The sequence below is a fragment of the Pleurodeles waltl genome, chromosome 6 (assembly GCF_031143425.1).
Source record: "Pleurodeles waltl isolate 20211129_DDA chromosome 6, aPleWal1.hap1.20221129, whole genome shotgun sequence".
Taxonomy (NCBI): Eukaryota; Metazoa; Chordata; class Amphibia; order Caudata; family Salamandridae; genus Pleurodeles; species Pleurodeles waltl.
The window spans coordinates 887,516,968-887,532,319 of record NC_090445.1 but is presented as its reverse complement, the minus strand read 5'-3'; the positions used below and the strand labels follow the sequence as shown (position 1 = coordinate 887,532,319).

The window sequence follows — 15,352 nt, the reverse complement described above, 5'->3', positions numbered from 1 at the left end:
AGTTACGCGTGGGTGAAGAAGAGGCACCGGTCCCTAGAAAAAGTAAGCATGAGTTCAGTGGCAGGTGTACAGTCGGTTGGGGGGTGGTTGGGGGTTCAGGGGGGTGGGGAGGACACTGACGGGTTCCGGTGTAGAACGGATTAAGGGGACGGGGCAGTCGGAGGTGGGGAAGCCTCATATTGAGGGCGGGCAAGTTTTTTTCTGAAAGGGGGAGAGATATGATCAACATGCCGAATGAGATACCGGGGAAGGGTAGTCCAGTATGAGCAAGGGATTTTACACTAGGGTCAAAGTAACTACCACAAAAGTGAACCATGATGTCCATTGACATAAGTAGAGTTCTTGAGTGACAGCCTACTATTATGAATAGTGGTACACTAGAAAAATGCCAGAATGTCTTCATAAATGGGGATGGTGATACATTGTACTATTAATCCTTTGACCGGTGTGTGTGACTCGCCGAGCTCCTGTATTTTCCTGTCATAAATATGGCACAATGTCTACAGGCCACTGGGAGCAACATGCCTGCTGTTTATTAATGTAACACTTGGAAATGGGAGAAAAATTAAATGATAAGTTTTAAGAAATCCGCATAAACAAAGTTACCTCTTCAGTTTAATTTTCTCCCATTTCTGAGTGTCGCTTTTACACACAGCAAGCATATTGCTCCCAGTGCCTGGTAGACACTGTGCCATATTTATGGCTCAAAAATACAACCTTCATATAACCGTTTCTGTGCGTCACACAGCCGGGAGCTGTCCGACACTACAGTGCTCTGTTTCTTTTGTTTTAGTGAAATGACTATCAGCACACGCAGCGCTCTGACATCATTTCACTGAAACTTAAAGTGAAATAAGCCAATCAGCTCATTTCACTTTCACTGCCTCGGTGCTCAGGGGACTAACTCAGCCCCCCAAGCACCGAGGCAGATGGGAGAGGTATCACTGAAAAGGAGAGATCTCTAGTGGATCCCTGCATGCACCCACTAGACACCAGGGAGGAGGGAGGAGCCCCTTGGGCAAGGGGCTTTTGCTCCCCCTTAAGTATTTGAATATAGTCAGTATTTCTGCCCCCCCCTTGGTGTGGCCATTATAATTCCCCCACCAGACCCAGTAATAGGCAGTCCCAATGGCAAGCAATAGGACATTTGACTCTCTTGGGTTTTAATTTTACATAAGGGCCAAGAGAGCTTGGCTAACTCCCAATATTGTCTCACTTGCAATGGTGAGTGGCTGCACTTTTTGGACTTGGGTACGCTGCTATCTGGAAAAACCTACCAGACCCAGATACTTCTGAAAAGTAAACATCTGGGGGAGCCCTGGGTGGTGTTCTTCACATGCACCCAACATAATTTTCTTACCCACAATGCCCTGAGAATCTCCAACTTTGCCTGAAATCATGCATTTTCCCTTCATTTCTGTGATGGAAACTTCACGCCACAGAAATCCACAAAATACTTATTACCCGGCATTGCCCCATCTGTACTGCTAAAGACTGCCCCACTTGTGTGGGTGCCGAAAGTAGAGTCAGCCTAAAAGCATAGGGAAAAATAAATTCCCTTTTGAACCCGCTTCGGTTCCCCCTCAATTTCAACACGTTTTGGCACTTCCCTGTCGCAGGTACTTGGTCCACCTGCACAAGTGAGGTATCATTTTTATCAGGAGACCAAGGGGTCCACCTCAGATTCCACAACTTTCCATCACATAAATGTGATATAAATGTGTTTTTTTTGTAGTCAAAGTTTGAGGTTTACAAGGGATTCTGGGCAAACCAATCTGGTGAGAGCGACACAAGTCACCCCACCCTGGATTCCCCTATGAGTTTTCAGAAATGTATAGGTTTGCTAAGTTTCCCTAGGTGCCACCTGAGACAGGGCCCAAAAACCACAGCTACCCACTTTGCAAAAAACACTGGTCAGTTTTGCATGGAAAATATTGATGTATCATTGTTGTGTATTGAGCCGTTTCCTGTCGTGGGCACTAGGTTGACCCACACAGGTGAGGTAGCTTTTTTATCAGGAGACAGGGGAACACAGAACAGTAGATTAAGTGTTATTACCAAATGTCTTTTTCTGCATTTCAAATGTAAGAGAGTCTCTAAGAAAGAAGTCATTTTGAGAAATGCCCTTTAATTCACATGGGTAACCTCAAATTCCGAGATGTACAAGTAACCACTGCTTCTAAACTCCATATCTTACGACCATTTCAAACATATATAGGTTTCCTTGGTACCTATTTTTCACTCTCTATATTTTACCAAATGAATTAATGTATACCCAGTACACAATGAAAAACATTGCAAGGTGCAGCACAGTTATTGGCTTTGGGCACCTAGGGTTCTTGGTGAACCTACAAGCCCTATATGTCCCCGCAACCGGAAGAGTCCAATGGATGTAATGGTATATTGCATTTGAAAATCTGCCATAGTTAGAAGTAACAGATGAAAACGTAAACACAAATGGCAGTTTTTTTCAACTAAATTTCTATATTTTTTATTTCAAGTGTTACTTTCCAATGGAAAACCTTGAAGGATCTCCATGAATGATCCCTTGCTGAATTCAGAATTTTGTCTACTTTTCAGAAATGTACAGATTTCTGGGATCCACCATTGGTTTCATAGCCATTTCTACGACTAACTGGAAGGAGGTTGAAAGCACATAAAATAGGAAAAATGTGCTATGTCCCGGTAAAATGCCAAAACTGTATTTAAAAACGTGATTTTCTGATTCACGTCTGCCTGAAGCTGGGAAGATGGTGAGTTCAGCACTGCAAACCCTTCGTTGATGCCATTTGTAGGGAAAAAACAGATGCTTTCTTCTGCAGCACTTTTTCCAATTTTTCTAAAAAAACAACAACATTTAGCTGCATTTTGTCTAATTTCTCTGTCCCCGCCCAAGGAATCCACAAACCCTGGGTACCTATAGAATCCCCAAAATGTTAGGAAAAAAAAGGATGCAAATTTGGCATGGATGGATTATGTGGACAAAACGTTATTTAGGCCTAAGCGTGAAAAGCTAAGCAGTAAAGTGCAAAAAAAATGTTCCATTTTATGAACATTTTTGCAGAAAACGTTTCTGCATATAAAATTTCTCCTACTTAAAAAAGCATGGTTATATGTTTGTGTTACACACGTAACAGAGCCATATATGGTGTCCTCTGCCACAAATACATACGACACAGGATCTCAGTAACCCATAGAACCCATTCATATACACATATATACACACACGTTTATACAGCCCCAAAGACTACGCTCTCTCTTACACATGGCATCCCCATCATAGTCCTCCCAGTCAACGTATTTTGTTCAAACCATAGTATCTGTCTCTGTGGACATTAGGCTTAAAGTTGATGTAGCTGGGTGTAAAGGTGTCTGCTAACAGTGAACAAGTTGCTTAGCCTTCAGTAGCTCAAAATGATTTTCACTGAACAGCAATAGCTCTCACTGCAGAAAAGGTTGGAGATCCCTGATCTAGAGGGAGAAGAGGTAGCCACTAAGATCTATTTGGAAAGGCTGAGCCATCAATGACACGGAAGGTGCACTAGGGCTCATGGAGCTACACTGGAGGTGTGGTCAGCAGCAGTCATGTTATCTGCTCTTGTAGCGTGAGACGCTCCCCGATGTGTGGATGCCCTTGTTTGGTTAATTCAAGCAGTAGAATGGCACTGCAAGACCAAGCTATAGGCAATAGATGCATTTGGAAAGAAGTCTGTTAAATTCAAAAGTTCAATCTGTGGGCTTAGGTGGTTGGCAGATTAGTTTATATCATGCTTCATAATGTCAAGGCAGTAAGAAAATAAAAATGAGGGGAAAAGTCTTCATTCTGGAATCGGGTTTCTCCAGCCTCATATAACTAAAAAAAAATATATATTAAAAAACATACATACATAAAGGGGCTTTCGGTCAGCCCTCTTTATGTACTAAGCTACTGACCCATTCAAATGCCATTCACACTTTGCTTCTGTCCACCTCAGCCTACAGCACGGGTCAATGGCCAGTGCATTTCAGCCATTTGCTCTCATGCAGTTTAAGGCACAGCATTTTGCTTGATCACTTGGGCACATCGCCCTATTAATAAGTGGGCTTGTATTATTTTGGTGCAAATGGGCCAGAATTTTACATTCTAAATCTTATTTACTTAGCATTCGGTATCCTTTTTATTTATTTTTTTGTCATCCTTGCACGTTTAAACTAAGTCTTCAGGTTGCTGTAATTTAAAGTCAATAATACCTTTGCTTTCGTCCATAAACATTTTCCTGTACACTCAAACTAAAATCTGCTTCTATGTATATCTGCCTTCTAGGAAGCACCTGTTATGTTCTACTAAATTTCTAAGCAAGTTTTTTCTTTTAATTTAAATGTATTATTCCAAGTGTATTGCGGTCACATGCACACTGTAGCATACCACCTTTTAATTTTTTTTAAATGCTTTTGGCATATGCTTCGAACAAAATAAATGGCATTAGGACCAGCTTGCCAAGGTCAAACATATTAGCTTTGTTAATGCTTGTTTACATTTTGTGACTGCAATTAGGACATTATATAACAGATTTACTGTTTCGCTATCTTAATACTTAAAGTTAGTTACTTTAACATTTGTATCTAACTCTATAACGTCAAGCGTCTCAAGATGTTGACAGGGGAAGGAAACCAAGGCATGGCATGGGAATTGGGATAGTTAGGTTTCATATTATTTCTGAATGGTAATGTCATTTTGGCTGTGAATGATCAGGTAGAGTGTTCAAAGGCTGGACTCTGCAGGATCCCAAGCTTTTTCACTAACAGTGGTCAGTGGTAAAAGGGAGGGATTCGCACGATTTCCATTAGCTGAGCACAGACTCTTCTCATGGATGTATGCATGGACCTTACCAAAAAGCTGGCCCCGAGTAATGCAGTGACGACATTTACAGATAATGCCTAGGCAGTCAAAGTGGATTCTGGAATCCAATAGAGAGCAGTGTAAATCTATCCTGACAAGGAGATAAAGTCTCTCTTCTTTAGTACCATAGCTGGTCAGAACCCAGCACCATAGGCCCTCTGTAACTGGGCTACTCTTGATTTTGCAGTGCCCTAGTAGAGAACATTGGCAAAATCAATGTGTGTTGATGACAATTCCAATAAGAATAAACCTATATTTATCAGGGATAAGATTCGAAATCATTCAAAGCTCAGAAAGTAAAATCATAATATACCACACGTTTCTATAGGTTATACAGAAATAGGCATATTATACCTGAGGATGTCTTCCTTTATCCAACAATTTCACACAATTGAGAAGCAATGTTCGAATAGTTCCATAGTGTTTTCTGTTCTGTGTTTTCTTCAACATCATATTGCACGCAACCCTGTTACAAAAACAAGTAAAAATCATTTCTACTTTTCTGATAATATTAACAATGACATAAAAACTTAATTTTCACGTAACGTTCTTCTACAGCTAATTTTAAAACATCCTGTGTGGTTCAACCTTTTGAATAGTAAAAGTCAGATTGAGTGACGAGATTTTAAGGTAATAGTTTAAGGCATGTAGAGCTAAAACAAATGTGCCACCTTTCAAGCTCTACCTCTGACAAAAAAGGAACAGAATATACATGTTCTGAAAACATAAAATGAAGGGACATCGTTGTGAAGGTATGAAAGACAAAACATTTGACAGTCTTTGTGAAACGTGCACTTCCTTGCACACCTCTGCATACTGGCCTGCAACCCATGACATTGGAGAAGACTGCAGACATTTCAAGGACAGCAGGATCTCACAAATGGAGCACAAATCTCCAACTTATAATAGACAAGAGAGACGACCCCACATCTTGACCATCAATGGAGGAAAGGAGCAACAAGGTCCTGACAAATGAGGCAACAGTGGCACAGTCAGCTGCTGGGTTTAGACCCTGCTTTTCTAGCCTCACAAAAGGTGGGTACGGAGCTGAGTGGGTTCCACTTTTGTACAGGACTGCACCAATGTTAGGGTATGAAGATGAAGAAAGCCTTTGGCACTGGGGAAGAGGGTTCAAAGGAAGAGGAAATGAGAGGAATGAGCACTTACAAGAAGTGACAAACTGTGACCCTCCCACTCCAGTATGTAGAAGCAGTACAACTAGAGCTCAACCAGAAGTGAAGCCAGCCTCCTAAATGTATGTTGCAAAACAGTACCAAAACCTGAATTAATTTTCTTCCTGGAAGAAGTGCTTCACTGATGACCTCCCTGCTAAATTATTTGCAAACAATCAAAGACTCAGACAGATGCAGGTGTCTTCCCATCAACCTCCTGGTAGATGGAGGTGCTGACCCAGAAATTCAAAATCCAGAAGGGACAAGACAATGACAGGTCCACCAAATCGAGGCTCTTAAAAAAACAACTGAGTGGACACTGGGATTATACACATAAAACAAAAGTACAAGATATCAAAAAATGAAGACTTAGGAGAAGAAAATAGTGTATGATAGCACTGAGAACACTGTGCTCTCAAACTTTGATTCATTCATTCAGTAGCAACAAAATAATCAGACCCGATCTATCTGTGAGCCCTTTTTTTTTTTTATTTATTTTTTACAATGCTCATGACCTCACCTTTAATGGAACAGGTGCAATTACAAATGCTGTAAACCATTTTACAGATGGAATAAAATATCACCTTACCAATACCACTTTGAGAGAGGGGACTATGAATCAAGTACCATAAGCAGGTCTGATTAGGTATTTTTTTAAAGCAAACGTTTACTGACATCACACATTATAGCATTGTTAAAGTGCATTATAACGTCAATAACAACATTTTCTAAAACTACTGAATGATAAAACTAAAGACAAACAAAAAAAAAAAAAAAACGTTTAAAGATTTCCCTTCCCTCCATGCCCACGTCTTCCCACCCAGCTAGTTTCAGTCAATTCTTAGTGAGCATAGTGGCGAATGACAGGATGCAAAGTTTAACACCGTTTTTCCCTATTTAACACATTTTGAAACATTATATATAAAGAGGTAGTCATCAACATATTTTATCTAATGAGATGCAGGGCCAAGTATTTCCCCCTTTACATTGCACAAGATTCGCTCCATCGTGCCTAGAGAAAGCTGACTAACCCAGCGTTAGACCATGGGGAGATAGTTGGTCTTTTTCTAACATAGGTCTATTGCTTTGGCTGTTCCTAGGCAAGACCACAATCTAGTCCTTTTGGCACTTGGTAAAGCATTTACGCCTCGTTGTCTTAATTAATCCCAACACGAACAATTCAGGAGTGTATGGCAGCGGGTACCCCAAGATCTCCTTAAGCACCCCTACTTGTTCCCAGAACTGATGTAACCATGGACATTCCCATGACATCAGCACGTAGAATTAGCAGCTGGGAATATTCTGCACACCTTAGTGGGGTGATCCATGAAACAGTTTACACTGTATTTCTCTTGTTTTCTTAGAGAATGAACTTTGTTGATGTCATTCCATAACGTTTCCCATTCTTTGTGTATGATTTCTCTGCCAAGTGACTTATGCCATTATTTTGAAATTGCTTTAGTTTCTAATAGTATTGCATAGACCCTACTGAGATGTCAACCTGGCAAGAAGTTTCTCGAAAGTTGTTTCTCATGCAGTGGCTAGTCTAATTTCTGCACACAGTCTGAAGTGTAGCCAGTCAGTTTCTTCCAGATGGAACTTAAGTGTTCACTGGGTAAATGATTTTATTTTGCTGTTATGGAACACATCTGATGTATGTCAGCATCCCCCTTCTTGCTGTTTATTAAAAAAGCCCCAGTTGGAGTGCTGGGGAAAAATATTGGGGTTAAAGTGAATAGGGGTGACGGGGACGGAAAGGAGGAAAGATGCGCTGCCTCAAGCCAGGGTGGGCAGGTGTTCAATGTTGCTTAAGTGGAAGTGCTTCAGTGCACGTTCCAGTCTGTGTGCTTCTTGCAACCAGGCCACATATCACAGAGGTCTTATTAAAACCGTCCTCTCCATGTGTGTCCATTAAGTGTCTATTTCTTCCTTTGACCACTGTATTTATAATTCATATTTGTGTGGTTAAGTAGTGTAGTTTAACTTTTGGTGGGGCCAGCTTTCTCCAGACCCCCATATTTTTACCTTTGAACACGGGTATCCTATGTCGCACACCCTCCTAAATAAAGCTGTTGATTGCCTCTTGCAGGGATGCAAAAATCATTCTTATACCTGAATAGGTAGTGCTTGGTAAAAATAGAGAACCCTAGGAAGGACACTTATCTTTATTACATTAATTTGTCCTTTCCAAGACAGGAATAGGGTGGCTTATCTATTCAGGTCTCAGTGTATTTCCATGAGGACGGAGGGCTAGTTTACTTTGTTTAAAACCTGAATGTGCGAAGTGATTTTAATCCCTAGATATGTAAGATGTGTTGTAGACCCCCTAATAGGATTGTTTTCCACAGCACGTTTACCACATCCAGCGGTTTTGTCATATTCAGAATCTCCTATTTCACTTAGATTCATTTAACATACCGCCAGTTGTTCAAACTATGATAGCTGTTTAAGTAGGTCTTCTGAAGATCAGGATAGGTCTTTCAATGCAAGGATAATATCGGCAAAGAGAACTAGTTTATGTGTTCCTGCTACAAATGGAATTCTATTAATGGCATCTGCAGGGCCACTGAAATTATGCAACTGTGTGGCTGCTATGTTTTTCGCATCAATATGGATTTGCACCATTTGCCACATAATACATCATCTGCAGATTGTAACAAAAAAAAAAAGTGTTTCTAGCCCAAACAATTAAAATGTTACTAAAAACACAGCAACATGTGCCACCATGTAATGGAACGCCCTTTAAAAAGGTTGGCTGGTCACCATCCTGTTGCGTATTACTATATTTGGGTGATGATTCAATACTAATGAGATGCAACCTATGCCCAGACAGTGTTAATAAGTGTAAAAATGAGAAAATAACGGAGTAATACTATCACAAACTGTGCCACATAATTTGTCTTCTCATGCCGTATAATTTAGTAAACCTGCTGCATAATTTTGCCCTTCTCTCGCTCATAATTCCAATGGCCCTGGGCATCTGATTACCTGATGTGGAGGGCAGTGGTTCAATGGTTAGGGTGAAAACAAATGGGGGGTGGGTGGTAATTTTATGGGGCAGCCCCATTGAGCACACATGTGATACTTGGCTGTTGAGCGTCATTCAAGATTCAGAAGGGGTGTAATTGGTCATAATCATGGAAATAAGCACGAGTCCCAAGCCCACCTCTTCGAAGATTAGCCACATGAAGCTCCAGCCCACTTAGTCAAAGGCTTTTTCCTTATCTAGAGAGACTATAATAGCAGGTACTTTTTTTATCTTGACCTTTTCTGCCAGGTATACTTGTCGTTCTTAAACAAATCCTTTCCCACCTGGGTGAATCACTCCGGGAAGGAGGTTTCCCAACCATTTCTGGGTCCGCTCTGAGAGCTTTAGGAAGTGCCACTGTCATAGCAACAAGTAACAAAAGCCAGAGGCAAGAGGAACTGAATGGCAAATTTTGTCAAAAATGAAAAAAATGACCACAATGTTACTGAAGTAAGTTTATAGGATGTTATGTAAAACCTCTGCAAACATCTTCAGCTACCAATAAAAAAGGGTTATCAATGCATGAAAGATTTCTCAATGCAAACGCAGTTATAAACGAAAGTGTGGGAATGGATTTGAATGATTTTGGGAAGAATGAGGGGTGAAAAGATTTACATGTGGTTTGGTGTGAATGTGAAGCTACAGATTCACAAGTTTGTAAGGACAACACAGTCGAAAAAAGTGCAGCTAAATCGGAAAGGAGCTTTGTGCTTGATGGAACTGCCTTTTACTTTGTGCAAGCACATCTTATGATTACCTAGTCTGGTCATTCGCCTGTCCTCTCCTGGACACTCCCAATAGTTTATATCCTGCTCACCTTTAATGGATGTTTAATACCAGCACACAGAGAATTCTGGGAGGGTGAGGCTTTGCTATGAGAGAAATGACTGAAATGTAACAGTGCCCTGTGCATCCATGCAACTCAATAGTCAACTACACAGGCCTTGATCCATAATAAAGCTGTCAAGCCGGGTTTGGAAGCTGCATGGCTGCAATACTGGTTAGGGAAAATTATAAGCAGAGAGAAGAAAATGTGACTTGTAAATTGACAAATGTCACATCTTGGTGATACCCTTATAAAACTTGGTTTAACAGGCTGTGGTATAAAAAATGATCGAAACTGCTGGCCCTAGGAAATAGATAGACATAACCTCTACCCAAAACTATAATGGAAATCTCACAAGTTGTATTCTCAAATTGTTCTTCCCAATTATCATAAAGTCATGGATAACTAATGGTCAACATTTCAGAGCATAACCTCATACAAAAGGAGACAGTTCAGCACTACCCTCGATTCTGCCACCCATAGAGAATCCATGCAAAGGGTTCTGCAGGCCTGCTATTGCAGTCTGCCTGAAACGGGTCAGACACCCGTTTTCCCTACAGGTCACTGCACCAGGTCACTACAAGTCACCTCTATGGCAGACCCTCTCAGCCCAGAGGTACCTGTGTGAGAGGGCACCCCTGCACTAGCATAGGTGCCCCCACAAACTCCAGGCCCATTATCCTGGACTTAGTGAGTGTGGGATGCCATTTTACATGTGTACTGGACATAGGTCACTACCTATGTCCAGCTACATAATGTTAACTTCGAACCGGAGCATGTTTGGTATCAAACTTTTCGGAATCATACCCCAATACTGTTACAAGTAATTTCATGCACTCTGGGGGCTCTTTAGAGGACCTCCAGCATTGCTACCACGTGTCTTACTGGGTTTTCCGGGCAGCCCAAGCTGCTGCCATTCTTCAGATAGATTTCTGCCCTCCTGCTGCTTGATTTGATCAAGCCCAGGAAGGCAGAACTAAGGATTTCCTTTGGGAGAGGGAGGCAACACCCTCTCTCTTTGGAAATAGGTGTGACAAGCTTGGGAGGGGTAGCCTCCCCAAGCCACTGGTATGCTTTGAAGGGCACATTTGGTGCCCTACGTGCATAAACCAGTTCAGGGACCCCTTAGTCCCTGCTCTAGCGCAAAACTGGACAGTGAAAAGGGGAGTGACCACCTCCCTGTTCATCACCACCCCAGGGGTGGTGCTCCGATCTCCTCCAGAGGATACCTGGGTTCTGCCATCTTGTTTCCAAGGTTGGCAGGGAACTCTGGGAGCATCTAAGCGGCCAGGCCAAGCAGGTGACATCAGAGCCCCCTCCTGATAGGTGCTTACCTAGCAAGGTGACCAATCCCCTATCAGGGCTATTTACGGTCTCTCTCTTGGGTGGGTCCTCAGATTCGGCTTGCAAGATTCCAGCAGGACTCCTCTGCCACCTCAACTTCAACTTCTAGCCACTGGAACTGCGACTGGACCCTCCAGGAACTGACAATCTGCATCCACAAAGAAGACTCTTCTTGCAAATTGTTTCCACAGCTCCTACCAGCTTCTGCAACATTTCCCCGGCTGTGCATCCTCTGAGGGTGGCAAGTCTTCAGACTGCACAAGAAGGAAGAAGGAATCTCCCTTGGAGCGAAGGAGTCACTCCCCTGCATCCGCCGGCACATACTGCAACGACGACCGGCTGGGTGGATCTCCTCTCATCCTAAGCGGTGTGGATCCTGCATCACGGGTGGTGGTCTAGAGTAGTCCTCTTGGTCCTCTCTGCCAGCTCTCTACCTTTGGTGGAGATAAGCCCTTGCCTTCCCAAGCAGGACAGTACCACTGTGCACAGCATCCCTTGCAGCTGCCAAGGCTTCTTTGCATCTCCTCCAAGGGATCTTCAGGCGACGTGTAGCTCCAGCACTCCTTCCTGTGATGCACAGCCCTCTGCTTGGTTCTCCTGCAGTGTGGGATCCTTTTCTGTGGTGTTGCATGGGCTTCTCCTGTGACTTCTGTGTTCCCGCCCTGGGGGTACTGCCTCTGCTCCTGTGGGCTCTCTCTGTCGGTGAGGGGCCCCTCTTATTCCCCCTCCTTGGTGGAGTCCTCCTGGGCCTTGCTGACCCCCAGCAGCTCCACTTTTCCACTAACCGTGAATTTGCCTTTGCCAAGGCTTGTTGCTGCAATTCCCACACCGATACCCGTCTGCAATCTTCATTTCAGTGTGGGACGTCTTCTGCATCCCTCAGGAACGCTTCTCTGGCTCCAAGGCTGCAGTGCTGACCTGATCTTCATCACTGTCGACCAACTCATGCAAATACAGCTGGGTGGGTAGTAGCTCCTACTCCTCCTGGACTACACTGTGACTTTTGGACTTGGTCCCCTCTCTCCAAAGTCTTCCTCTCCAGGAATCCTCTGCTGGTTTCTTGCAGTCTTGTCTGGGTCTCTTTTCTTCTTTTCCTTCCTTTTGGGTGGTTTGGGGAAATTCCAGTGAACTACTCCTGCTTTCCTGGTCACTGGGGGGTACTGTGTTACTTAACTGTGATTGTCTAGTACTCCCAGCTCCCCTCTACACATCCCACTTACCTAGGTGGGGGTCCTGTGTTCGAATTCAATTTTTTTAGTATATGGTTTGGGCTCCCCTTAGGGTCACTATTGGTTATTTACATTTGTACTGTTGTCTAACCTTTTCTATGCCTATTTCTATTTACTAGTGTATATAACTAGTGTATTACTTACCTCCTATTTGCATGAGCTTTGCATGTCACCTTGGCAGCTCATCGACCGCTACCTCTAGAGAGCATGGCTTCTAGACACTGCCTACACTTCACTAAGAGGGGATACCTGGACGTGGTATAAGTACCTTAGGTACCCACCACACACCAGGCCAGCTTCCTACACAGAGGAAATGGAAACAAATTGTTCCCCAATACATTTTGTATGAACAATTTATATACAGAATGCATGACAACGTACCAATTGTTGTCACATTTGGGGAGACTTTATACAAGGAATAGTGCACGAAAACAAATAAAAGGCCTATTTTCTGTTCCCTACAGGACATGTGCTTAATAAATGGAACAAATGACTACTAAACTCTTTCACAATAAATTAACAGATCATTGATAACTTGGCTACAACTCATTAGGATCGAGTGCAGACTGAGTATGGCAAAAACTGACTTGCTATGGCTCTTGATGCAAAAAAATAAACCAGACACACCGAAAAAGCTCAGCACAGAGACCATACTGTCACTGTATGAGATCAACCTCTTAAAGTATAAGCCTTTAATTAAGTTGGATTAAACAGACTTTTATGGTTCTGAATTTCACTCTGGAATTAGTAATACCAAAAAATGTTTAAAGGAAAGGAAATCACTAACCCAAAATCACCGTCAAAAATACAACTATTAAAAACAATGTGACAAGTACTTTCTATCCAGAAAACCATTATTAAAGTTATTGTTCCTACACCAAGTAACTTACCAAAGAGAGATATAATGTCAATGTCATCAGAAAACACTTGCCTGTCAGACACTCACGTTTTACAGGAACTGCAAGTACCATTTGCTTGGAATAGCTTAAATCAGATCACCATAGGTCTCTGTCCAATAGGTTATGAAGACATAATTTTTAATCGCAGATAATAAGGATTATGCTACTTATCCTGTAAACATCTGTTTGTTGCATGTAGTGCTGTATATTCACATGCTCAGCATACTCTTGCCATCTAGTGTTAGACTCCAACAAATGCCACTTGATTTTTTTTAAAGGAATCTTTTGAGTCACAAAGTCTTAGTGACTCCTCCGCAGGTCGTGAACGGGCTGGGCACCGATTCCTTTGTTAAGATTGTTTTTCACCCAATGGGTAGAGCAGGAATGGAGTAGTGATCAGAAAAGAATATTGTCGATGCATATAGATAAAACAATGTTAAGTGAAAGATATCTACAACTAACACTGGCTTCCAGGAAGAGGGTGGGCATATGTGAGTCCACACCACTAAATGCAACAGACCGATGTTTACTGATTAAGTAAAATAATCAGTTTGTAGCATGTGTGGCTGTACGTACACATGCTCTGCATAGAATGTAAAGCAGTACTCCCTTAAGCGGTGGCTAGCCAGTGGGTGGTGCAGAGGTCTGAAACAGAGTCCTAAGGACAGTCTGAACAACTTTAGCTTGCTGCCTAGCATGAATATCCACACAACGGTACTTTGTGAAAGTGTGTGAAGTGAACCATGTGGTAGCTTTACAAATATCTGCTATGGATATATTCCTTAGAAAAGCCATAGTGGCACTCTGTTTGCGGGTGGAGTGAGGACTGGGGTGGGTAGGAAGGGTTCTTTTAGCTTTTGCATAGCAGGTTTGGATACACTTTACAATCCACCTGCCAATCCCTGCCTTAGAAATGGCATGACCTTTATGAGGTTGTTAAAAGGCCACAAACAATTGTTGGATTTTTTTAAAGGGTTTGGTTTTATCAATGTATCACAGGCTTGAGATCAACTGTGTGAAGTTCCCTTTCAGCTACCGAGTATGAATGTGGAAAAAGACTGGGAGGTCAATGGTCTGATTAAGTTGGAAAGGAAAACAACATTGGGTAAAACGTTTGGACTGGTTCTAAGAACCACTCTTTCCTGATTTACCTGGGAGAAAGGTTACTGTCATGTGAGGGCCTGGAATTCACCAATACATCTGAGATATGTTACAGCTACTAGAAGTTGACTAATAAGTCTAGGATACATTATAGCTATCATGAAGGCAACCTTCGAAGAGAGGAACAGTAAAGTGCAGGAAACCAGTGACTTGGGAGGGGGCTGGAAGTGCATAAGTTTAGTGAGGACAATCTTGAGATTCAAGAGTCTGGAGTGGCACACTTGAGGACCTCCATAAAAGCTTTAATAATAGGAATTTTGAAAAGAGAAGAGTGCTCCCTGTTTTGCATTTATGCAGCAATGTCAGCTAAATGTAGCCTGATTGTTATGCAGGCTAATGAGGGAGCAAATAATATCTTGTGCCTTGGAAGTCAGATGATTTATGTGGTTTGGAGTGCAATAGTGAACAAAACACTTCCATTTATCCATTTAGCAGCATAGCAGGTACGTGTACTGGACCTACAGGCTTCCCTGAGTATGTCCATGCACTCTTAAGGTACATTAAGGTAACCAAACCAAATCACCAGGTTGAGCTGTCTGGGAATCCGAATTTGCTGGGGGTTTGTGTGAGAAGGTCTGGCCTGTTTGGGAACTTCTCATGGGGCCGATGGACATTTCTATTGCGGTTGTCTGGGAATCCGAATTTGCCGGGGGTTTGTGTGAGAAGGTCTGGCCTGTTGGGGAACTTCTCATGGGGCCGATGGACATTTCTATTGCGGTTGTCGGGCCCACATTAGAGCCACCAGGCTAAGAGTGAGGGATGTTTGCTTGAGCTTCCTGACCACGTAAGGAATTAGCTGGAGAGGAGGGAAAGC

At 42.5% G+C, this 15,352-nt stretch overlaps 1 protein-coding gene across 2 annotated transcripts in view; it reads right to left on the bottom strand.

The window, feature by feature from the left end:
• Positions 1-15,352, bottom strand: part of EDRF1 (erythroid differentiation regulatory factor 1) — a 403,030-nt gene that overhangs the window by 218,076 nt on the left and 169,602 nt on the right. For both annotated transcript variants that reach the window (XM_069239693.1, XM_069239694.1), the window contains one exon: positions 5,234-5,345. In XM_069239693.1, the coding sequence (XP_069095794.1) occupies positions 5,234-5,345 (112 nt within the window). The remainder of the gene's footprint in view (positions 1-5,233; positions 5,346-15,352) is intronic.